The sequence below is a fragment of the Anabrus simplex genome, chromosome 6, assembly GCF_040414725.1.
Source record: "Anabrus simplex isolate iqAnaSimp1 chromosome 6, ASM4041472v1, whole genome shotgun sequence".
NCBI classification, from domain to species: Eukaryota; Metazoa; Arthropoda; class Insecta; order Orthoptera; family Tettigoniidae; genus Anabrus; species Anabrus simplex.
Genome location: NC_090270.1, coordinates 70,659,294 through 70,686,120, shown reverse-complemented (window position 1 = coordinate 70,686,120; position 26,827 = coordinate 70,659,294). Strand labels below are relative to the sequence as shown.

The 26,827-nt window shown below is 38.5% G+C and overlaps 2 protein-coding genes across 4 annotated transcripts in view; one reads left to right on the top strand and one right to left on the bottom strand.

Moving 5' to 3' along the window:
- Positions 1–987: 987 nt before the first annotated feature.
- On the bottom strand, positions 988–21,012 carry Mt2 (methyltransferase 2). The gene is made up of 4 exons (XM_067149859.2): positions 20,669–21,012; positions 20,351–20,537; positions 7,894–8,185; positions 988–4,675 (listed from the first exon to the last, which is right to left on the bottom strand). The coding sequence occupies exons 1-4, from the start codon at positions 20,721–20,723 to the stop codon at positions 4,088–4,090; spliced, it is 1,122 nt and encodes a 373-aa protein (XP_067005960.2). The 5' UTR covers positions 20,724–21,012; the 3' UTR covers positions 988–4,087.
- A 132-nt stretch (positions 21,013–21,144) lies between these two features.
- The window catches only part of ema (C-type lectin domain containing ema), a 177,194-nt gene continuing 171,511 nt past the window's right edge, over positions 21,145–26,827 (top strand). For 2 of the 3 annotated variants that reach the window (XM_067149863.2, XM_067149860.2), the window contains exons 1-2: positions 21,145–21,567; positions 21,706–21,834. In XM_067149863.2, coding sequence (XP_067005964.2) covers positions 21,494–21,567; positions 21,706–21,834 — 203 coding nt within the window. In that variant the 5' untranslated portion in view covers positions 21,145–21,493. The remainder of the gene's footprint in view (positions 21,568–21,705; positions 21,835–26,827) is intronic. The other variant, XM_067149861.2, reaches the window with a different exon arrangement.

Here is a 26,827-nt window from a genome sequence, read left to right as displayed (position 1 = left end):
TAACACGCTTGCTGCTATGAAACTTACACATTTCCATCCTCAAAACCTGAAAATGAAAAAATGATATAAAACTTACCAAATGTTGTAAAAAATCCAAACATGTGCTTATAAGGATGATACATGCCTAAATTAAAATTTTAAGTCTGTGGGTTGGATTCGGCCCCTCTGCACCGTGCGCTACACCACTATTGTAATCTATTAGTTTCATGTCCATGTGCATGACCTGCTCCTGAACAGCACAAACCGACAAGCTAATAACTGCAATAACTGACATGTCCCATGAAAACACAACTATAAAGAAGGGGCATTCGTACCTATAAAATGCCGGACAGCGAGGCTGATACTAAAAAATGGAATAAGATATACATATTATGATATTTTAATGTAATATTAAGTGGTGTAATAACAAAAATTGAATGTACACAATCATCAAGATCAACAATCCACATTCATGAACATACTAGAACATACTGCAAAATTTGCCTGCGTAGTCATCCAATGTTTTTACCAACACAGATCAAAGTTTAATGTGTGTCATAAGAATGTTATAGAACACTCTCATGTTATAATAACTTTATATCACATTGTTTTAACATTATGTGTTGTTTATGAGTGGAATAAGTAGAGTTTTAAGTCGCACTTTGCATGTCATATAAACTTTGACGATTGTTTTAGACCAAGAGAAACATACAAAACATATTTAAACAATACTATTATTCATAGCATACGACATTCTTTGTTGGATTCAGTGATGCTTTAATTATACAATCAGCTGAGGATGACCCATTTAGAGATCGAAACCAGTCCTGTATATTAATAAGATACATATATGTTTTAGTAACCATATACCAATAAGGTATTGATTAGGTGGAAGGTTCTCATTCTTTATATTTGCGCTACACCACTAATCGCTATTTTGTTGAAAATCCTATGTTATAATGAAAGATATTACGATAATTACTGTTTATGACATATTATAAATTGGAAAACTGTAAAAACCACATTTAGCTTTATTAATGTTGTTTTTTCACTATGTACAATAATTTACAGCTCCACCCACCATCCACTGTTTGGTCTACTTATATGTCTTTGTGGTACTTAACAATTAGAAATAGGAAAGGATTTCCACCTATCAATACTTGTTTATTGCACTTATTATGCTACAGGACCGGTTTCGACCCTTTACATAAGGTCATCCTCAGCTGAACCATGCATACATATATATGTGATGAAGCTATGATTGAGATAGTATTGTCAAAGGAATGCCATACGATAATAAATATTAGGTCACATCCAAATGGGGCATGTCGTAACGTGAACTGGCATATATGTCACTATGTACAACAATGCATTGTATGTTTAAAATAGTATGTTTAAGATCTTAAAATTAGTTGATAAAACATCCCTCACTTAAAACTAACTTATATGTATATATGTACAAGATGAATACAATATATGGGAGCACTTCATGCACATGAACGTTCGTGTCTTGCTTGTTGGCTGACTCCCGTGTTCAAGTCTTATTTATACAGTTGTACACTCAACTGCTGTTCCTGGAGTTTAAATGATATGGTTTGCTTGTAAAATTGTATAAAAGATTTTGTCTTCATGTATGTACATAGAGTAAAACACTTTCCAGTTTTAAAAAGGTGCCAGACGTATGGTTAAAATTGGGCTAAAATATGTTCAGCTCTGCTGTGTGTGTTGCCTTATGTTAAAATTGTTGTACATAGTGACATATATGCCAGTTCACGTTACGACATGCCCCATTTGGATGTGACCTAATGTTTATTATCGTATGGCATTCCTTTGGCAATACTATCTTAATCATAGCTTCATCACATAGATATGTATGCATGGTTCAGCTGAGGATGACCTTATGTAAAGGGTCGAAACTGGTCCTGTAGCATAATAAGTGCAATAAACAAGTATTGATAGGTGGAAATCCTTTTCTATTTCTAATTGTGTAGTTCGTCAATACGGAAATGAAGATTATAGATTACGATTTGTGGTACTTGTCAAAGCAACCAACCGGGCAAAGCCCTGGCAAATCTGGACAGCCAGAACAGACAAACGTTGATTGTTTTTTACTTTCTGCTTTATAGCAGACCCTGCACTTTTTGCATTTGGTTCCTCCTTTGGAGTCTCGCTCATCATTTTTCACCAACCGATGTAAGCTGTTCTTTCTTAGAGGAATGCGCACTAGCTCTGCTTGATGGGGTGGCAGAAGTGATTCCACTATTTGTAGGCGAAAGTTGTATAAAACCATTTTCAGATTTCCAAGCCTGGTATTGTGCATGTTGTATAAGTGGAAAGCATTGATGATCATCAACTGAATGATGTGGACAAACTTTTTTTGTATCAGTGAAGGGTTTCTCTTTCGAAAGGATAGTACGCCTTGAGTTGGTCACATCGATCAGTCCCTTTCATGCGTACATTATGTTGCACTATTGGCAAAGGTTTTTCTTTTTCTTGGCCCCTTTTATTTGTGACAGTGATCATTGTGTTCTCAAATTGCGAGGAAATGTATTGTACCACTCGCTTGACCCTCTATTTGCCCACCATAATTCCCCTCAGTTTACCGAGCGATGGTTCCACCTTTAGGCAGTATTGCCGTCTTCACAATTGGAGGGTTGTGCTGCCAGTCAGCTCAGAGTGTTCCTGTACTGTATGTGTTTTTAACAGCAGCTTAGATGCTAGGGCAAAACTGTTATAATAATTGTCCATGAACACGGCATGGCCATTATTCAGAAGTTGCTCCAAAAGATGCACGGCCACTTTTGTAGAGTGTCATTTCCCAGACAACTGGTCGTTGGCTCCAGCATACACAATACATTTGAAAGTGAGGCCCTCAGGTTCATTTAGAGCATGAAGTTTTATGCCATACTTATGCAGTTTCCCCTTTATATACTGCCTGAAAATCAAGTGGCCCCGCCAAAGTACCATAGCTTCATCAATGGACAGTTCCCATGAAGGATATTAAAGGCTAGACATTTTATTGTTGAAAAAATCAATAAATTGTCTCACCTTTTCCAGCCTGTCTAATGACTGGGGTTTGGGATCATTGATAGGTCTAGCCAGGGAAAAGTGTAGGCATTGTAATATAAGTAGAAAATGATCCCGGCTCGTACACTGTCGAAACGCAGGAACATTGAAAAGCCTGTGAGTTTTCCAATAATCTTGGAGTCTGCTCATTTGCAATGTTCCTGTATGAATCAGCAAACCCAAAAATGTCTTTAGTTCATTGACATTGACGTTCTTCCATCTCGTAATGCATGATTTCTCCTTTGTGCTTGGCCCACAAAACAACTCTAACGCATAACTGTTTGTCTCACGACAAACAAATTCCAAGAAATTGTTATCAAGCAAAAATAGGAACCAGTCAATTGGCTTGTTTTCTCCCGGTATCAGCACTAGCAGTTTGTTTTCTTTGCTAAATGGTATGTTCTTCAAGCCGAATGTTCGATTTGACCAGATGGGTTGAGTTGTGGTTCGTCCTCACTTTCCGAACTTTCCATTTCAGAATCAGCACCTCCTTCGCTCGTAAACTCATCATCACTCCGGACAAATCAACACGACAATGAACCATCATACACTCACGATAAAAACAATTTAAATATACAGTAATTCAAAGTTATAACATATAAGCCCACTAATGCTACAATTGTAAAAAATCACCAAATGATGTGAGCGACAAACGACGAGCGAAAATATATCACGCCACTGCTACTCAAGGTGCGTATGATATACGATGTGTCTTCGTCAAGAGCTGAACTCACAATGACTGCTTAGAAATGGCATGGCAACGCGGGCCGGATCCGGGTCATGCGCACTGGCGGGAAGCACGCTAGGGGCCGGATCCAGTCCCTCAGCATTGAACGTGTTAATAAGGAAGAACTGGAGAGACAGAAAGACTTGCCTATGCAAGAAAGTGAAAAGTGACTTCAATTATAATTTAGAACAATTTATTTATGACTTTGCCTAGGTAAGTCACTTTCCATTCTCTCTTATTATATCCACCTTGATATACTGCTATTCCTTCATGATAATTTCTTTTAAATAACTTGTAAATAAACTGCATAGGAGTTCAAGGAGGATCATCATCTAATGTTAACAAAGCAATCAATAAGGAAACCACATGAACATTAATACTATTGCCCAACAATCTATATCTCTGCTTTTTAGAGATTTCACCAGGAAAGTTGAACTCTTCAGGAAAGCACATTAGTCTAGCTATTTCTCTGGGAGTGAAAAATCTCATTTTTAAACTTTGTAGCAAGTCTATTAGTTCTTTGTTACCAGAATCATACACTTCAGCTTGTTTATACACTTCTGATATCTTTTCCAGTGGAAACTCACAAAACACTGATCCTGTACCTTCAATATAATGTCCATACGCTTTGGTGAAACAACATGAGCGTTTTGAATTAGGAGTAACTATATCAAGAAGCTGTCCATGTTTTCCAAGTACCTTGTCTGTCAAAGCATATTCTTGTTCACTGACATCTTGTTCCAAAATATGTTTCACACTGTAACACAACCCATTGATTATGTCAGTTTTCTCTTCACATTCCTTTAGAACTAGAGATCTTGGCTGTAAATTTAACTCTCTAATTTTTGCTGCTAGTGGATTGGTATCTTCATAATCACTGAGATGAAATGGAAAGGTTTCCATCTGGAAGAAGAAAAAGAAGGAACCATTAGTAGTCTATTTATTTATGAAGTGGCAAATTCAGGACTCTTGGACCTCTCTTACACTTAACCACCTATAAGTTTTTTAGATTTTTGCTTCATTAATTTTAAATATTGTGGTAATCAATTACAATTAATGAAAACAGTATACGATAAATAGGAAGTAAACAATAACAGAAATATATCAAATTAATAACTGAAGAGTGTCTACAAACTAGCTTAAAGTACAACATACCATTTAATATTAGGCAAAAAGAAATGAACTGAATATTACTATGTTACAGTCTAATTTCTCTAAGAATCATATACTGTATATATGTTAGTACATGAGTACATTCTTAGGAATCAATGCATAATCTTAAGTGAGACGAGTAACACATAGGTGAGAAAACCTAAGATTTAGTATACAATGTTTGATATGAATATGACAAGCAGATTAGAGCAGAGGTAGGATGCAATATTAAGTAGAAATGAAAAGGTTAGCACAGGATAGGATGGCATGGAGAGCTGCATCAAACCAGTCTATGGAATGATGACTCCAACAACATTTGATTTCATTCCCATATCATTCACTCATACATTCATTAAAGTCAACTGTGTATACTCTGTTGAAGTTTTTGACAGGCTATTTTAAACATCCTAGACGAAGAAGAGTTTTCATATCTACCAGGATCATGGTCCAGAGCCTCGAAGTTGTGACCAGGAAGGAATGGCTGCAGGTATTTGCTTGATGCATTGCTATTTTGAGCAGTGATCCGGAATGAATAGTAATTTCGTGAAATGAAGAAAGAAGCCTAAAATCAGACGATAGATAGGTGTCAGAGATAAGGCATTTTACAGATGATGTTATACTGTATAAAATAATAAATAAGTTACAAGATTGTGAGCAACTGCAAAAAGACCTCAACAATGTTGTGAGATGGACAGCAGGCAATGGCATGATGATAAACGGGGTGCAAAGCCAGGTTGTATGTTTTACACAGAGGAGAAGTCCTCTCAGTTTTAATTTCTGCATTGATGGGGTGAAAGTTCCTTATGGGGATCTCTGTAAGTACCTACGTGCTAATATAAATAATGATCTTCATTTGGGTAATCATATTAATGGTGTTGTAAATGAAGGTTACAGAGGGTATTTAGCAGTTGTAGTAGGGATGTAAAGGAGAGGGCACGTAAGTCTCTAGTAAGACTATAACTGAGTATGATTCCAGTGTATGAGACCCTCACCAAGATTACTCGATTCAAAAATGCAAAGAAAAGCAGCTCAATTTTTTCTGGGTGATTTCCGACAAAAGATAGCATTAGGAAAATGTTGCAAAGTAAGGGCTAGGACGACTTGGGAGAAAGGAGATGAACTACAGTACTTGATGCAGTTGTATGTTCCTAGCTGTCAGTGGAGAGAAGGTGTGGAATGACATTAGTATACAAATAAGTTTCAGTGGTGTTTTAAAAGTAGGAAAGATCACAATATGAAGATAATGTCTGGACAAATATTTTTGTTTATAGGAAGAGGAGTAACTAATAATTAATGTCGACAGTGGTGGGACGGTGAACTGGAAATAAGAATTGTGTTTTGAGTTCAGGAATGTAAATTACTATTTACCGTTTATTTTAAAATAACTGATTATAGTGTTTCTTAATATGCTGTTTTACCATTTTGTTTTTTGGACAGAATGAACATTGCAAGATGCAAGAATTATTTTTGAAGTGATTTTTGTATTCAAATTTTATGTAACTTGAAGAAATTTTTATGTAACTAGAAGAAAATATTTGAATATGTTTGTAATTAAAAAAAAAAAAAAAGTAATTTAGGGAAACCTCCAGAATGGGGACTTATGAACTTTGAATACTTTTAACATTGCAAGAGTGATTAAGTGTAAATGAAGGTTACAGAGGGTATTTAGGGGTTGTAGTAGGGATGTGGTGCTGGAGAAAAATTGTTAAGGATTCCTTTGACAGCTCATCGCACGAACACATCAATCCTGAACCAACTTCAGATAAAAGTTTGTCTATCGTGTAAGGTCTCTCAGCGGATTGTACGCTAATTTGGACATATAATGCGCCGAGATGGTAGTCTTCAAAAGCTGATTGTTGAGGGCAAAGTCCAGGGACCAGACAACGAGGACAAGAACCAACATGATGGATTGACATGGTGAACGGCCCCCTACAGAGTTCTCTCAGAGCAACCACATTGAAAGCTCTAGATAGGGAAGAATGGCGGAGTATGGTTCATCGGCTAGAGGGCTGAATATTATGACAGTCACGACGCCTCAGCCATGAGGCAAAATGAAGAAGAAGAAGTAGGGATGTAAAAGAGAGGGCACGTAAGTCTCTAGTGAGACTATAATCGTGTATGATTCCAGTGTATGGGACCCTCACCAAGATTACCCGATTCAAAAATGCAAAGAAAATCAGCTCAATTTTTTCTGGGTGATTTCTGACAAAAGATAGCATTAGGAACATTGCAAGATGCAAGAATTGTAATTTTGTAACGTTTGAAAAATTTTGTAAGGGGCTTTAATTTTGAGGCATCCTATACCGCACATGCGGTTACAGCTGTTGAAACAGGTGTCGCAATAGTAATATTAGAGAAATTGCTAACTATCTTAAATTGACCATATATGGTCATGCAATTGGATTGGCCAAAGTAACGGCCTTTCCAATTGGTGAAAAAACGGGAATGTAGTGGAATTGTCTCCTATTGGTTGATTGTGATTTGTCCATTTCCGGCCTTCTGCCGCTGCATTATGTGATTAGGGAGTGTTTTTTGCCATCTGACCATCCTCGTGAGCATACGTGCCCGAGGGTTGGTCAATCTTAATGTTATTCTTGGCTTTGACAAAAACAAATTAGGCGAGGTACGAGTGATGCCAGAAATACCATCAATTATGTAGCCAGCCTATGAAATAAATGGTGTGAAAGTGTTGTTTATCGGAATGTTTTGTGTGTAATGTACACTTCTATAGGTTTGGCAGATTGAGACAGTCTTCTGGCTTACTGAGGAAAGCAATGGGATACTGCTTCACTCCTCCTTTCCTTAGAACATCTCTCGGTGATGTCTAGGCTATCTTCAGCAGCTAATGGTGGAGCAGTTGAGAATCCAATCAGCCTTCTGGCTGAGGACTCAACATACATATACACCCACTATACATTGTTTACAATTCAAGTGCATAACAGAAAAGCTTTATTTTATTTCAAACTTACAAGAGAACCCACTTCAAAGCAGAAGTTAAGAGGCAACCGCTTTGCAATAAGATAATATCGATGTCGAGTATTGGGAACACCAAACTGATGTGGACTAAGCAGGAATTCTTGATAAGTAAAGTTAGCTTTCTCCAGAGCAGACAGTAATTGGTTTCGAGCTTGAGATGTTTCAAATCCCTTCACATTTTCCAGGAGAATATACTTCAGTCTGTCACTGACTTCAGGGATGAGTCCCAATATATGAAGAAGAGATGATGTTCTTTCATCGTTAATATCTTTCTTCAGGCCCACTCTGAAACAATTGAGAAAAACAAGTTCTTCAAGAATAAGAAAACTGAAATGTTTATTCTATAATATTATTATTTTTTTCAACTCTCAACAACATACATTAAAAGTACTGGAACTACTACAAGGATGAAGTCAATCTCGTAGACTACGTTTTTCTTCATAAAATGATCTACTGCAATAATCAACTGCTCTTATCTTGACAAAAACTTATTCTAGGTATTCTTGACATGAATGTTTAGAATGTGTTTAATTTTTATACATAAAATGTATCTTTTCTTCAAATTAGATTAGTACAATATTTTCATTTTTATTAAAATTTAAAATCATCAGATTACAAAGTAAATAATGGCTAATTGTCACATTTGTCTTGGTCACTGAGTCCCATATCAGACTAACTGCAGGTGCATCCATGGAAGATTCAGTATGACTAACACGGCTCCCTGACAGCATGTACTTTGTGTTGTGACTGATAGCTACATGTTGACTTGTGCGAAATAATAGTGATGATAATATGCCTCCCATCCTTTTAAGGTATACAGAAAAACTCTTCATTTACAGGGGCAAGAAACAGTGTCTAACGTGTTACAATACACGCAGAAAGAAGCCAATTAAAAGAAATTTATTATTCCACCTAAAAAATGTGCAGGAGCGTGTGTGTGTGCTGCACTCGTGTAAGTGCGTACACCGTGGAGTCCGTGAAGAAACAAATGCTACACGTCCAGGCAGAAACACTGGTATCATACAGTACACCTCGCAAGAACAAAGAAAAAAGCACCCATGTACTGGATTTTGATATGTGCGTTGTACAAAGGACGATCAATGAATTTTATATAACGGAGATAAAAGTTCCAATTGTGTTGGCTAAACTGAAAAAAGTATACAGAACACGGGCCAAAGCAGCAGTTTGCAAAAAAATTTCAAAGAACTTGGATTTCGGTGGAAAAGGGTAGAAACTAAAAAATCTAACAGGTCTTTGCTAATTGAGTGTAATGATATTTGCAGTGCATGAATCACAGTTTTGCATTCTGTTACTAGGTATCATCAGGAGAGCCACCCTATAGTTTACAGTGATGAAACCTCTATTAACAGCTTCCACACAATACCTAAGGTTTGATGTGACACCACATGTCTTACAGAGGGTCTTGAATCACTGATATCAAAGGGACAGTTCACACAGGCTATGAGCTGGGTTTTATTCTGAATGCCTTCTTGATACTTAAATCAGACATCCGATGATTAACATTGAGAAATAAATACCACAAACTACATGAAATGGGTGAAAGAAATGCTTTTACAAAATTTGCCTCTGAAATCTATTCTTGTGATAGACAATGCATCCTACCACAATGTTCACAAAGTTCAATGTAAAAAATGCCCTACTTCTAATGCTAGCAAATAAGAAATGCAGAACTGGCTGACAGAGCACAACGTACCTTACAGAGATGACATGTTCAATTTTGAACTTCATGAACTTATAAAGATCAATAAGCCTCGAACTAAGAGCTATACTCTGGACTGTCTTTTACGTGAATATGGGCACACTGTTCTTCGCTTGCCGGCTTCTCATCCAGATTTGAGCAGCATCGAAACAATCTGGGGTGAGGTGAAACAATGGGTGATATAGAAAAACACAACCTTCAAGCTGGATGATGTAAGAAATCTTTGCATTCAGATATTTTCTGAAATTGCTGCGGAAGAGTGAGGTCTAGTATGCCATCATGTCGGTGAGATTGAAGAACAATGTATACAGTTGAAAGGCCTTCTGGAACCTGAAACTGAGTGCCTAACAATTAATGTGACTTAACGGCAGCAGCAGTGAGGATGGTTCATCAATCAACAGCTCGGAAAACACCTCGGATAGTAATACCAAATTTTCCAGCCAGCTAGCTAGCTGGAAAATGTATAATGTCCAATAATGGACCTACTATATTGGTATTATAAATTTACTCATTCAGGCCAAATATTTCAGGTTCCCTATGGGGATCAACATCTATATCACCTCGAATAGTGAAAGTGAAGTTGACATGGCTGGGATTGAAGAACTCCAGGTTGACATTATTAGGTGAGCTCTATTCATTAACATGTTCATTTTTGTTAAGTATTTGGTAGCAACAACAGAATTCTCGTGTTAAGGTTTCATTGTTATTCAGGACTGAATGAAATATTGTATATGATTCCCATGTTTCTAGTGTGACGTTAATGTGGTGGGAAATAAAACTTACAACTTTCAGCAAAAATATAAATTGAAAATGGAAGGCTATTGTAGCTGTAGGGAATAGCAGCCTATACATTTTTTTTTTTTTTTTGCTATTCGGTATACTGTATGTTACAGGAGGTTCTGTTTCCACTGAAGTTCATACTGGCTATAATTGACCATTTATCTTTTATATGAAAAAAATGTTCTTCTAAAATGTAAGAAAAAATTATGAACAATGTACTTTTTTAAAAGAAAATTTCTACACGATTACCATTTCATTAGAGACCCTTATTTCATATAACTAGGGTAATATCTCGATATACTGCATATCTGCTGTGAAATAACATTACTACTACTACTACTACTAATATATTGATAAAAAGAATTAACTTTTCGTTGGAGTTTTCTTGGTGATAATATAGACGAGGTTGACATCACTTAACTTATTACAGAAAATTTTCCAAAATTTGATGGCACTAACATTCCAGACTGCATATAGATGTTCACAATTTTTTAGCCGCTTTAGGAGAATCGAATCCACCGTGTTAAAGTTCTAAGCGATTCCTCCACAATGGAAATGCGACTATGAGCGATTATCCATTCAAACGAGGGATTTACAAATATATGGGAGTTGTGGGGATTTTCTTACCATTATGCGGATTATAGTATGATATGGACATAGTGCTGATTACAGGCATTAACGCTACTCTATTTCCTTTTCTCATCGAAATATACGAATGCTAGACCAACCTCAAATACAGCTCACCTACCTGGTGGCAGCTGCCTGGCGCTATGGCTCTGCACAACGAGATGGGTAGGTGTGGGCTGAGAACTCTGCTGAGACTTGCACTCATGTTTCCCATAAAATGCACCCAGAGCTGTTATTTACCCGTGTGGGCTCTACAGCACTCATGTTTCCCATAAAATGCACCCAGAGCTGTTATTTACCTGTGTGGGCTCTACAATGAGGTTTTATTTCCATGGGCAAGGACAATGGACTCTGCATCTCTGATATGGTTTTTCCCTGGGAAACAAAAACACTTGACTTTGGTATCTTGGGGCCAAAAAGCAGGGTCCTCCAGATCAGGCAGATGAAAGCAGGGGACTCCTACTTTTAACGCTTTAGTGTTTCTGTTTATACGTAGTTGCTCACAGACAACATTGTCCTTTATACTGCTATTTTCAAGGAATTTTATCAATTTTTCTCTTGGAGTGTTGTCATGCAGCCTTCCCATGACCTGCTTCCAGGTCTTCCGCTTCATGTTTACTTCCTATCAGCACTGTATCTTGCTGGATCTGAGTACATCACCTTGTTCTGCGTGATACGATTTCAACATACGTAGGTTATTCATTATCCTCTCCACTGTTGTCTTCTGAGTACAAAATTTTCTTGCACTTCTCTGGGATATGCAGGTTCCACACTATATCTCTCATACATTGGTAAAACCCATTGGCTTGTTGGATTCTCTTTCCAATTTCTTCATTTATTTTCCTATCTTCTATAAGTATACTCCTCAAATATTTGAAGCTTTTCACAACTTCTAATGGTATTCCATTTACTTCAATGTTCCCTCTTCCTTCTCTATTATCTCTCATCATCACAACTATCTTACTCTTCTCCACACTTATTTTCTTTCCATATTCCTCTATCTCCTGATTCCATACAGTAACTTGGTCTTGTACTTCCATTTCATCTTCTCCCCATATTACTATATCATTTGCCTTTGTCTCGTTGCTTTCCATTTTTCATTGTATACCCTTGTGGATTTCATCTATAACTGTGATGAAGAGTAGAGGGGATAATACACTTCCTTGTTGAAGTTCTGTTTCTACATTGAAGCAGTTTGTTTGCCCTCCTTAGTCTTCACACAACTTATACACTTTTCATACATGGCTCTGATCATTTGTACTTCTGCTCTGCCGACCTTCTTTTTTTATCAATCTATGAAACATAAAAGTAACTGTCTATTCTTCAAGTAGCATTCCTTAATTACTTGGCGCATACTGAAAATCTTGTCCTGAATGCCACCCTGTAGCCAGAAACTGCACTGGTTTTCATCCAAATTACTCCCCACCATACAGTTCAACTTTTCTTTTCAAAAAAATTCTGTCCATCTCTGTCCTGCAATTCCCTAGGATGTGCAATTATTTCACCTGATTAATGCAAAATGCATCCATCCCTTTCTTATATTCTTTATTATAGTCAAGAAAGGTTTTCCCGTGCTAGACATAGCCTATGTATCCAGTTTATTTGCAAAATCGGGCCACAATGTATTTATTTTTTACCCTAAAATGATTGGTTTGGCTCTTTTTCTTCTTCTATGTATTATTCTCTATGTATATCAGTTTTTGTCTGAAGCTTGTTTTGATACACCTTCTTTTCTTACATTTACAAGCAGCCCCGACTTCATCATACCATCAAAATGTGCATTTTCCCCCACCTTTACACACTTATTGCAAAAGTATTCCCTTGTTGTGTAACAACATTCCTGTCGGTATATTATCCATTCTCTCTTCATATCTTGAATCTCCTCCCTGCGAACCATGTGACCTTGCCGCGGTGGGGAGGCTTGTGCGTCCCAATGAAGCAGGTAGCCAAGCTGCAGGTGCAAACATATCGGATGGGTATTTGTCGAGAGACCAGACTAATGAATGGTTCATCAAAGGAGGGGGGTGGGGTTAGCAGCCTTTTGGAAGTTGTAGGGGTGGCAGTCTAGATGATTGACTGATATGGTCTAGTAATAATACTTAACACGGCTTAGCTTGCTGATACTGCTACATGGCTGCAAGCAACAGGAAACTAACGTCGTAACTAACTCCTAAGGACATGCGGTTCTCTCTGTATGAATGATGTATTGATGATGGCTCCCTCCTAGGTAAAATATTTTGGAGATAGAATACTCTCCTTTTTGGATCTTCGGGTGGGGATTACACGAGAGAGGGTAATCATCAGGAAGATGGACACTGACATTCTGTGAGTTGGAGCGTGGAATGTTAGAAGTTTGAATTGTTGTGGTAGGTCAGAGAATCTGAAATGGGAGATGGATAGATTAAAGTTAGATGTAGCTGGTATAAGTGAAGTACGTTGGGAGGAAGAGCAGGATTTTTGGTCAGGTGACTACAGGTTTATCAACACAAAATCAAACACGGGAAATGCAGGGGTTGCTTTAATAATAAGAAAATAGGGCCGCGAGTAAGCTACTATGACCAGTACAGTGAAGGGATTATTGTGGTCAAGATAGACACCAAACTAATGCCCACCATAATACTGCAATACCTACTAGTTCTGTGGATGATGAAATTGAAAGAATATATGAAGAGCTAGAAGATTTAACACACTAAATAAAAGGTGACAAGAATCTGATTGTGATGGGAGACTGAAATGCAGTGGTAGGCCAAGAAAGAGAAGGTAATACAGTAGGAGAATTAGGATTGGGACAAAGGAAAGAAAGAGGAAGGCGGCTGGTTGAATTCTGCACCGATCATAATTTAGTCTTTGCTAATACTTGGTTCAAACACCACAAACGACGGCTGTATATGTGGATGAGACCTGGAGACACAGGAAGGTATCAAATAGACTTCATTATGATTAGGCAGAGCTTCAGAAACTAGGTGTTGGATTGCAAAACTTTCCCAGGAGCATACATGGACTGACCACAACTTGTTGGTCATGAAATGCCATCTGAAGTTGAAGAAAATGAAGAAAGGATGGAATGCAAGGAGATGGGATCAAGACAAGTTGAAAGAAAAGTGTGTGAGGGATTGTTTCAAGGAATATGTTGCATCAGGACTAAATGAAAATGCTGAAGGAAAGACAACAAAGGAAGAAAGGACAGTCTTGAGGAATGAGGTCAGTAGGGCTGCTCAAGAAAGGTTAGGAAGAAAGGAAAGCTCAACTAAGAATCAATGGATAACTCAGGAGATACCAGACCTGATTGATGAACGATGAAAGCTCAAGAATGCAAGCAATGAGGAGGGAAGAAAAGAATACAGGCAATTAAAGAATGAAGTAGATAGAAAATCCAGGACAGCTAAAGAAGAATGGTTGAAAGAGAAGTGCAAGGATATTGAAGGTTGTATATTCCTTGGAAAGGTAGATGTTGCATACAGAAAAAATCAAGGAAAACTTCGGAGAAAGGGAAACTAGCTGCATGAATATTAAGAGCTCAGATAGTAAACTACTACTATGGAAAGAAGAAAAGGCAGAAAGATGGCAGGAACATATCCAACAGCTGTATCAAGGTAAAGATGTAGATGATATGGTTCTGGAACGAGAAGAGGCTGTAAGTCAAAATTTGACAGAACTTTGAGAAACCTAAACTTATGACATTCCCTCTAAATCACTAACTGCCTTACGAGAAACCAGCACGGTGAGGTTATTCCATTTAGTGTGTAAGATGTACGAAACAAGAGAAGTGCTATTTGATTTTTGGGAGAATGTTGTTATACCTATTCCCAAGAAAGTCAGTGCTGGCAAGTGTGAAAACTACTGCACCATTAGCTTGGTATCTCACGCCTGCAAAATTTTAACATGTGTTATTTACAGAAGAACGGAAAGATAAGTTGAAGCTGAGCTGGGAGAAGATAAATGTGGCTTCAGAAGAAATGTAAGAATGCGTGAAGCAATCCTGACTTTACATCTGATCTTACAGGTCCGAATTATGAAGGACAAGTCCACATGCATTCCATTTGTAGATCTAGAAAAGGCATTCGACAATGTCAATTGGAGCAAGCTGCTTGAGATTCTGAAGGTGATTGGGATCAGATACCAGAGAATGAAAAATTATCTACAATTTATATAAAAATCAGTCTGCAGTGATAACTTATGAATCGAGAGCTCTGAAAAAGAAGCGGCAATCCGAAAGGAGTGAGGCAAGGCTGCAGTTTGCCCCCCTCTTTTTCAATGTTTATAAAGAACAGACGGTAAAATCAAAGAGGAATTTGGAAAGGGAATCATAATCCAAGGAGAGGAAATCAAAACCCTGAGATTTGCTGAATGGTATGGACAGAGTCTTGGGGAAGAAATACAAGATGAAAATAAATAAGTCCAAAACAAAACTAATGGAGTGCAGTTGAATGAAGTCAGGTAAGGCAGGAAATAATAGATTAGAAGATGAAGTCTTAAAGGAAGTAGGTGAATATTGTTACTTGGGTAGGCCTATAACTAACGATGGCAGAAGTAAGGAGGATATAAAATGCAGACTAGCACAAGGAAGAAAGGCCTTTCTTAAGAAAAGAAGTTTGCTCATTTCGAACATTGATATTGGAATTAGAAAGATGTTTTTGAAAAGTTTCATATGGAACATGGCATTGTAGGCATTGTATGGAAGTGAAACAAGTTTCCAAAAAATATTGGCATAACTTGACAAACCTTTTTATCTGATCTGCTTATATTTAGTATTTTAAAGTAGTTTTATATTTTGTGAATGTAGTATTTTTCTTCAAGGTTTTTAAATGTTATGTATTATCGGCACACTTTTTCTGGATAGATTTTGTATGGGAGTGAGGAGTAAGGAGGGAGCTCTCCCGGTTCCGGTAGTGCTGCCAACTGAATGGAAATGAAACCTGAATTGAATCGATAATATGATCGATCGATATGAAGTTTCTAAACTGTTATCTTAAGCCAACAACTGTGTCACATACACATTATATAACATTATATAACATTTCTCGATGCGAATCTTCGTCCTAGCATGAATTCTATAGTTTGGCTTTGCTGTGTAAACAACAACAGTACAAGTACGTAAAGTGTATGCGAGATGTTGCACAGCGATGCATAAGCGATTCATAGTTTGTGTTTCAAAGGTTGATAGTACTAATCTCGAAGATGTCCAAGGTCTACCGATTCAGCACTAGGGTGTAAATCTATCCAGAAAAAGTGTGCCGATAATACACATTTTTAATAACTTGCCGACTTTGAATTGTACAGCTGAGGATGACCTCAGGGGAAGTTCAAAACTGGTACCAGAAACGTGAAATGTAATTTCTATTTATTATTTATTGCTAGTTGCTTTACGTCGCACCGACACAGATAGGTCTTATGGCGACGATGGGACAGGAGATGGCTAGGAGTGGGAAGGAAGCGGCCGTGGCCTTAATTAAGGTACAGCCCCAGCATTTGCCTGGTGTGAAAATGGGAAACCACGGAAAACCATTTTCAGGGCTGCCGATAGTGGGGTTCGAACCTACTATCTCCCGAATACTGGATACTGGCCGCACGTAAGCGACTGCAGCTATCGAGCTCGGTAAATGTAATTTCTAGTAGTATCGGTAGTTTCATTCGTATTGATAGATAGATGATTCCCCTCTTATTCTCCTAAATACAGTGTCAATACAGATCAAATATGAAGTTTCTTACACTGGCTAAATTTGATGAGAAGCGATAGAATGATAGTACACATCTTAAGACACCCAGGACTTGTTCAGTTAGTTTTTGAGGGAAGTGAAGGTGGTAAGAATGGTAGGGGTAGAACACGGTATGAATATGACAAGCAGATTAGAGCAGATGCAGTATGTGGCAGTTACATAGAAATGAAAAGATTAGCACAGGATAGGATGGCATGGAGATCTGCATCAAACTAGTGTCTGGACTGATGATTCAAAAATCATCATCTTGAATCCGCTAGTCTATTTTTTGATACATTTCATAATTTTTGTCCATGTAGGCTTAATGTACTTCTGTCTAATTTCCTCACCCTGAAGATTCTCCACCTTCATCTGTCTGCAGACATACGTCGCTTTCACTACTCTAGGCCTAGTAGTAGTTAACTGCAGAACAGTTAATGATCTGTAGGTACTATCGAAAAATCCTTGGAATGTCCCTACCCTCCTTACGCATTTCCCAACTTCAAAGTTAGCTATAACGTAGTCTACTTGGATCTGCCACCCTTAAGTTCCCAGCTGGATGACAACAGAGTAATTTTAGCTATAGTCACTTTACTACATTCAGTATGTCAGCAACAGTCTCAATTCTGTAACCTAACTACTGTTTTATGTTGCAATGACTGAGGCAGGTCTTATGGTGATGATAGTATAGTAAGTAAGGTATAGCCCCAGCATTTGTTACCCACTATATCCTGAATGCAAGCTAACAGCTAAATGCCCTGAACTGTACAGTCAACTCACTCAAGTTTATAACCCATCCTCTCTTGCATGTAGGCCTACTATGTCTTCAGTATCACACATGCAACAAGTTAAAGTGTGAATTTTATTTTATTATTATTATTATTATTATTATTATTATTTTTTACAGAAGACACTTCCTAGAAGAAAGGGCGAGTTAACCCGAGAACGGTCGCTGTGGGTCGTCATGACCCGCACGCTTACATTTCCGTTCACTCCTCCTCCACCAATGGCGACACAGCAACCCCCATCCCAGTATCTTCCTAAGTCTACCCCCTCTACACAGCACAACAGGCGGCACTCAGTTCGAGCGGAGCAGTTCTCGAGGAAAGTAGTGTGCGGGTCACCACGACCCACCGCGACCTTTTGTGTTCACAAATGTTCTGAGTTAAATTTTACATTTCAGTACGTTTTCCTTGTTTCGGTGAAATGGATGAGAGAGAAGCAGACCGTATTCGTTCTCTGCTAAATGAATCATTCTCGGCAGAAACAGACAATGAACTGGGAGATGATGAAAGTGATGTAGGGACTGATGTCGATCCAGAAGAAGAAATACAAGACGACCGAGACCGGAACACAGATACGGAACAAAGTGATGTTAGTGATGATGAAGTAGCCACTGACGGTGAACATTCGGAAGGCAACTCTACTTCGGATGATGACATCCCACTGCTTTATAGAGGTAACTACACTGGTAAAGACGGCACTAAATGGAAACTGGCTGAACCTACACAATCACTCCGTACAAGGCGCCGGAGTATTGTGACTCATCTTCCAGGGTGCAAAGGAGCAGCGAAAGAGGCTAACACACCGATGAAAGCATGGCAGTGTTTCTTCACAGATGACATTCTACAGAAGATCGTTGATTATACCAATATATACATCAATATAATAAAAGACAATTACGAACGTGAAAGAGACTCAAAGAACACAAATTTAGAGGAGATGAAGGCATTACTAGGACTTCTGTTTTATGCAGGAGTATTGAAATCGTCGCACTTGAATACGGATGAAATCTGGAGTGACGATGGGACTGGGGTACCTATTTTTCGGTCTGTAATGTCTCAGCAGCGCTTCTGGTTTCTTCTCAGAGCTCTTTGCTTTGACGATAAAAGGATCGTCACATTAGAATTGCTGGTGATAAATTCGCTCCACTGCGTGAGGTTTTTGAATACATCGTAGCTAAGTGTCAAGCAAATTTCAGTGTATCGGAATATACCACAGTCGATGAAATGCTGTGGGGATTTCGTGGCAGGTGTCCCTTTCGTCAGTACATGCGAAATAAACCAGCTAAGTACGGCATAAAGGTGTTTTCCATTGTTGATGCTCGCACTTTCTACGTCCTGAACATGGAGGTCTACTTGGGGAAACAACCACAAGGTCAGTATCATCAAGTCACACAAACTCCTGCTGAAGTTGTAATGAGGCTTGTATCACCTATTTCAGGAAGTGGACGTAATGTCACCCACGACAACTGGTTCACAAGCGTTCCCCTAGCTCAGAACATGTTGCTGCAACATAACCTAACAACTGTTGGTACCATTAAAAAAAATAAGACACAGCTTCCTCTTTGCTTTGTGAAAAGTACGGGGCGTGAGGTACATTCTTCCATGTTTGGATTTGGCAAGAATCTTACAACTCTGGTATCCTACGTACCAAAGAAAGGAAAGGTTGTCATCTTAATTTCAACGATGCACCACAGTATATCTATAGGTACTAGCACGGGTGATGTGAAGAAACCGGATATCACTACGTTCTACAATTTAACGAAAGGTGGGGTTGACATAGTCGATGAAATGTCGGGAAGTTACTCTGTGGGTAGGAAAACAAACAGGTGGCCCCTTACTGCATTTTTTCATCTTATGGATGTGACAGCTATCAATGCACTAGTTGTTTATTCCTGGAACAACAAAGACAAGCATCAGGTGAGGAGGCAGTTTTTGAAAGAACTCGCCAAGGAATTGGTTACGCCGTATATGAGGACCCGCTTGCTGGCTGAAATCTTAGCCGTCAGCTTAGGACGGAAATTCTACGCACTCTGAAAGAAACGGATCCACTCCCTGTGGGACCTCAAGAGGACGAAGGTACCAGAAAACGAAAAAGATGTGCACTGTGCTCCAGGACTGGCAACAAAACGTATCGGACGTGTGCGATCTGTAAGAAGTTTGTGTGTGGAATCCATGGCAAACTGACTTGCCTAGACTGTCTGGAAAATGCCTAAACCAGAGACTGAGAACTATGAGAAGCTGGATTTGTAAATGTCTTTTTAATCCTAGCCAGAGATTCTGAATTTATCAGTTGTTTTCGACGTTTATTAGTTTCTGTTATTTTTTATATGTTTACTCGTACCAAAAGTTTATGTGTGAAAATCATTGAAAAATTCAATATGGTGCCTATTCAAAAATGATCTCTAAAACTTTTTTCATGTTCTTAGAAGGCATTCGTGTAAAATTATTTCTGACTTTTAACAATATTCCAGAAAAGATACTAATTTTTGTAACACATGCAATTAAGTGGACGTTTTGTATTAACGTTTTGAAAAATAAATTTGTAGTTGTATAGTAAGAACATAAATAAAGATTTGGTTGATTCAATGTCCAAGATAATAGTATTAATTGATGTACAAACATAGTTTTCAAAATAACAAGTCCTGACGAAATAAGTTAAATAATAATTTGTGGGTCATGGTGACCCACCGCGACCACTTTAAGATGCACCATGTGCGCGACCACTGCCGGGTTAAGTATTATACAGATCTTTCACCTGAAGAGCTTCTTGATGGTCAATTAAATGTTGTCAACACTTATTTTCTTTTTGTCACAAATTAAAGTCATCAAGAATTTATCTTACCGGGTAAAAGGTTGACAAGGAGGACTCATCAGAATCATGTTGACTTCCAGATTATCGATCTCCTTCGCTGACAAGGATAGGATATTTCGTGGAAGCAATGTTGTGTGAGGAAAGTTATATTTATACACAGTATTGGCTGTTGTATTGATATCCATTGCACATACCACATGACCTTCCAAACCACTAGCTGCAATAAACGAACATATGAAAACTGAATTGAAATATAATATCGCAATGAAAACAATTACGACTGACAATAAGAAAATATGATAGATTTAAATGTGTCACGGGACTAAAGTGAAAAAACCTTCCTCGTACCGTTGAGCGCATAATGCATTCCGCCAATTCCACTATACAGTTCCAAGACTTTCATGCTACCAGTTAAGAATAAGAACTGAACTAACAACTACCAAAACATTAAAATCCATCAACTCTCAAATCATACATAACTAGATCCTAACCTAACCCAACACAAAAGCACAGAACACGTTGTCAACATATTACCAAAGAATAACAAAATGAAAGATATAATACATCAACAAATTCAGCAAAAATTTCAGTGATTTTGACAGTACTGTTCGTTAAACTACTGATAAAATCAATGTCCATTCATGACATGATATTTTCATGTGAATTCCATTTGTTATTTAATTCAATTCATACATATAACTGAAAGTGACATTTTAGTGTGCTGTTTATATACCGTTATACAGTACGTGAACTCGCAACCCGTCCTTGGCCGCTTCTTATTATTGTCATTGGATTCATGTTGATATCACGTGATCGCGATGGCTGTCAATACGTTCCTATATATATCAGTTTGGAGGAAAATATTTAGGAAAAGTATTGGGTTTTAGAACATGCGAATTTCAAACATGTAAAGAGGATTTTTTATAGTAATATATCTGCTTTCGAAGTTTGCTTGTCAATTGGAACTGTCTCCATCATTTCATTGAAATGTAATGATGACATTTAGAAACTACATCGCACATCTGTTGAAAATAAATAAATTGCTATGTTTTACTGTACTAACTGTGTACTAATTGTGGCTAACAAGGAATTATATCATTGGTTACTGAGTAGTGCAAAAGGATAATCAACATGTTTGTTAACGATTGATAATTGTGCTAAAGCAAACGTATCATGTTTAGGAGCCGGAGTTGGTTTGGAAGTGGATTATGGAAACCAAAAAATCCTCATTCCTTGGAGCACTTGAAGTGAGTAACACCTTTGGAACTTAATTTAATGGTTAATCCTAGTACTTCCAGAAAATTGTCAGTCAGTTTACTTGTCCGATTTCAGAATAACCAGATTTTCAAATTATTTTGTAGCAGGTCATTTATTGTTCCTTTCAGGTACCTATATAATGTATTATCCAAGAATCAAACCGTTTCTGACACTAATCGTGGACTTTTGGTGGAGACTCTTCGTTCTATTGCAGAAATACTCATCTGGGGAGATCAGAATGACAGCAGTGTGTTTGAGTAAGTAATTCATACAAAATAATTTAGCGCATTCTACTTCTGGATCACAAAATAGTTTGAATGGGAGTTCAGGTAATGCTGTCTTGTGGTTAAAGTAGAATGTCTGTTGATAACCAAGGGAGATGCCTCTCATCTAGCAGAGCATTCTCATTGCCATGGTATTAACTGATACCGTCATCGAGCAAGTTGGCCATGTGGTTAGGGTCGCGCAGTTGTGGGCTTGCATTCGGGCGATAAACCCCACTGTCAGCAGAATTTAAGATGGTTTTCTGTGGTTTTTCATTTTCATACCAGGCAAATTGTGGGGCTGTACCTTAATTAAGGCCATGGCCGCTTTCTATCCACTCGTAACCCTTTCCTATACCATCGTTAGAGCCCTGCATGGATGCGGATAGTGTCTTGGCGGATACAAACTGTATGGCAGTGCAAATAATTTTGCTGATAATTTCTAAATAATGACGTTTATTGATTTTCACTCAGGTATACTCTTGTTTTTACTTGTGGTTAGGCGACCCTTGACTTTGGTATAGGAGAATAGTGATATATAAAGAGCTTTGAAACCATAAAGCCATAAATCTGACCTAAGCTTAACTGGCTCCTGCCCGCAATTAATCGAAGGAACAAAGGTCAATACATCGGTAGTTGTTGCAAGAGAAAATCCCTCATAAACCTGCGACAGTAGAAGTTCTGGTGCCAGGTGTCAGACCTATTGTATTATATCAACAGGTCTATCCGTTTCAATACCTTGGGTGTAATATACTGTAGTTAAATATTTTAATTATTTCTGATAACCATTTTGCAGATGTGGATAATCATTCACGGATGCAGGAGCGGATGTGGGTATTATTTTGTATATCCGCGCAGGGCTCTACCCATCGTCCGCTTTCTATTCACTCATAACCCTTTCCTATCCCATTGTTGCCATAAGATTTACCTGTGTCTGTACGATGTAAAGAAAACAATTTTTTTTAACATTTAACTTTATGCAGCGCAACTGGCCATACCACTTGACTTGAGGTGAAGCGACATTCTTTCGTCACAAAGGATATGTGTGATCTCCTCCTACCGCATCCAGGTTGCATTTATCCTTGCTCATACTTCATCACTGATGCCACAATCACTGCGTGGTGAGATGGAAGGTAACTGAAGCTTTATGACTTAACTAGATTCTCTCCAGTGACATTTATGGCACCATCGCTTGGATTTGTCTCTAGATATTCCGTCTTCTTCATGTTCAGACAGAGGCTTAGCTTTACATATAGGCCTACTAGGTGTATGCATAAGTTTTTGCCGGTTTTTGTGGTAAAGGGAACGTAATTCTCAAGGGAAATTAATTCTTTGTTTATTCAAATTATTGACCATCGGCTTCTACATACTTCGCCCATCTTTCAGGTAAGTTATGAATATTATGCCAGAAAAACTGCTTTTCTTTTGTGGCAAACCATTCGTCGAGCCATTTTCCAACTTTCTGGAAATTGCTAAGTGCTGTTCTTCGAGCGCGTAAGTGCCCCATTGATGCGAAGAGGTAATAGTCAGATGGTGCCAGGTCGGGGAAGTACGGCGGGTTGGGAAGGATGTCCCATCCAAGAGATTTTAAGGTGTCTTTCACTAGTTTTGTTGTGTGAGATGGCGTATTGTCGCGTAACAAAAAGCACTTTGCCATGTCTTCTGGCACATTCCGGTTGTCTTCTGATCAATGGGTGATATAAAGTAATCATTTTAGGCCCCTTTAAACAACAATCATCATCAAATTAATGATTTGTTGGAGATAGTGTTGTGCATTAACGGTTTCGCTGGGCTTCAAGAGTTCATAATACACAATACCGCTGTGGTCCCACTAGACACGAAGCATGGTCTTCTTGCCTAAGTGATTTGGCCTTGGTGTTGAAGGACCGGCTTTGCCAGTTGACAGCCACGATTTTCTCCGCGTCGGGTTCTAAAAATAAATCCATTTTTCGTCACCCGTCACAGTTCGGTACAGAAATTATTTTCTTTCGTGGTGTTGAAGCAGCATTTCACAAGTGACTTTGTGATTTTCTGTTTGCAGTTCATTCAAATTGTGTGGGATCCATTTACCCACTTTACTGATCTTCCCCATTGTTCATAAACGTCTGCTGATTGTTTCTTGTGACACATTTAATGCTTGTGCCAATTGTTGTTGAGTTTGAATTGGGTCATTGTCCAGTAATGCCTGCAATTGCTCGTCTTCACACTTTTGTAGTCTACCAGAGCACACACTGTCTTTCACATTGAAATCACCTGTTTAAATTGTCGAAACCATGTCTCACATGTTCTAATTAGTGGAGTGTGTTCACCATAGTATGCTTCTACCAACAAATGTTGACTTTCCACAGCCTTTTCCTTTTGATTAAATAAGAAAAGCAATGCATGCTGCAAATGTTCTTTTTCAGGCACAAACGTCAACATGATCACTGAACGATACAACACAGACGCTAGTGTTTGGCGGAGTCAGCTTGTGTGTGTGGTAGGTTAATGCCAGTCGAACAAACTGACCTGTGTCAAATTCATACGCTGCGTACTATTCCCTGGCGCCATCTCTAGCAAAACCGGAAAAGACTTATGCATACACCTGGTATACTTTAAACAGACCAGTGGTGGTAAATTCATGCACTCCTAAATGAAGTCTAACCCTTTATGCTGAACGAAATAAGGTCAATTTGACATTCCACATGAATTCAACTGGTTTTGATTCTTCACAACACTGAATTGGTACCCACCATCTGAGAGTTTTACCAGCAGTATGAACAGCTAAAAGGAATATGATACATAATCCTGTAAAATACATGGCAATTTGTACACAATTGCAAATAAAGGTGTTTAAAAACCAAACTTACTACTACTTGATCCAGAGATCACTTACCTATCGAGCATGTTGGTCATGAGGTTAAAGGCGCGCAGCTGTAAACTAGCATTCGGGAGATAGTCAGCAGCCCTGAAGATTGTTTTCGATGGGTTCCCATTTTCACACCAGGCAAATGCTGGGGCTGAACCTTAATTAAGACCACGGCCGCTTTCTACCTATCCCATCGTCGCCATAAGACCTACCTGTGTTGGTGCAACGTAAAGAAAGTTTAAAAAAAAAAAGGGGGATCAGTTTCCTCGCTCACAGATTGATGTGTGTTATGTAATTGTTAATTATACTTTGCTGGGTTTGAAAAATGTAAGAGGATGATATACAGGGTAGGTGATATTTCGAATATATTTGGGTCTTGCACATGGCAACTGCCAGATACTGCAAGTACTGCTACCAACAACTTCATGTTGTAAAATCAGCTGCTATGGAGTAATGAAGTATAAAATAAAATGACAAACTACTTACTTTACTACTACATTACAGCAAATGCTGTGATCACTTTCCAGTAAATTAGTCTATAGATGTGGATTGTAATGTGAAATGTTATTCCTTTTTTTATCCTTTGCACCTCAGCTGCAGGAATTTTTGAAATTTAAAATTGCGTCTTTGAGTTCTTCTATTGTACCGAGCAAGTGGCCATGGGGTTTGGGTCTCATAGCTATCAGCTTGCATTTAGCAGATAATGGGTTCAAACACCACTGTTGGCAGCCCTGAAAATGTTTTTCTGTAGTTTCCCATTTTTCACACCAGGCTGTACCTGGCCACAGTCATAAGACCCATCTGTGTCGGTACAACATAAAGCAAATTGTTGTTGTGACAGACAGGATTGGAGCTTATAGGTGAGCTCTTAGGAAAAGTCAGATTGGTTGGAAGGTTGGTTGGATCGTTCCCGAGCGGTTGGAACGTATAGGTTGGGAAGTTTCAACTAAGGTGCAGATCAGGAGGAAGACGACGATGTGGATTCCCACGAAGTTAATATATTCTGATACTGAAGGTTGACTACAATATGTACACTATGTACAATTAAAATAAAGACTTAATGTTGGCAAGTCTTGAGCGAGAAGTCTGTCTACTAGCCGTCCGCTGAAGTATATAATACTTATTATTATTATTACTGATTGCGTAATCGTCCTACCGACCGGCAGGGATTCTGCTGACAACTGGTCCGCGAAGTGAATAGTAGAAGCCCTGAATAATGACTTACTTGCCCTTATATAGCCTCCGGGGCCACGCCCCATGTTCTCGAAGCTTGTGGTAACCGGCGTACATGACTGCCTAACTTTCCGTAATTCCGGCCAATCAGAGGCTTGTATCCAAGAGACCCTTCTAGTATATTCTTACTGCGTTTACGCTGCTGAACCATGCCCTGTCAACATGAGTCACATCCTGTATGACAAACTTCTCTGTTACTCAAGATTTCCTAACATGCAAGAAACATGATTTCCACTCTTAACTGACTATTCAATTCCATTAATATAATTATTTTACATCTTTAATTATTATCAGGTACGCCTATTAGGTATGCTTATACCTGACTCCTAGCCTCTTATGACAGGCTAATTCCTAATACATCAGGTACAGCTATTCCTCCTACGTTCCCTGGGTTCAATCCTCGGAGGGAACAGCAGTCCTGGGTTCAAGTCCCTGGGAGGACACGACACCTCCCTCCCCTAGGGAGAAATGAATGCAAACCTCTCTTGCATTCATTTCGTTACTTTCAAACTGTAATCTTTACAACTTATGATACTTATGAATTACAATCTTTTGGAGCTTACTCTCCTACTAGTGGGACTACGCTGTGCCAATATCTCTTCCGGTAACACCCTTGACTCTGGTGTTTCTATTAATTCTAACTCTGACTGCAAAACAGGCTCAGTGGGGGCCCTTCCAGTAGCCCTGTGTTGCTTAAATTGGACGGTAATGTCTTCGTCCGATACCCTTGCCTTACTGTTGGCAGTTATTATATTTTGATAGATACAGAGATTGGGCAGCGTTCCTTGTAGTCCTCAATGCACTTGGGTTTATACTTACAGCTTTTACAACAGCCACAACAACAACAACACAATATTACTATCATTATGGTTAAAACACTCCAAGTTACAATTTGATATACACTTA

Bases quoted from the DNA above. Each gene is read 5' to 3' on its own strand.
- Mt2 (XM_067149859.2), bottom strand. From the start codon at position 20,723: ATGAAAGTCTTGGAACTGTATAGTGGAATTGGCGGAATGCATTATGCG. The intron at 20,538-20,668 runs GTACGAGGAAGG...CGTTTATTGCAG, and splicing joins AATGCATTATGCGCTCAACG to CTAGTGGTTTGGAAGGTCAT. The intron at 4,676-7,893 runs GTAAGTTTGAAA...TTCTTCTTCCAG, and splicing joins GCTTTGAAGTGGGTTCTCTT to ATGGAAACCTTTCCATTTCA.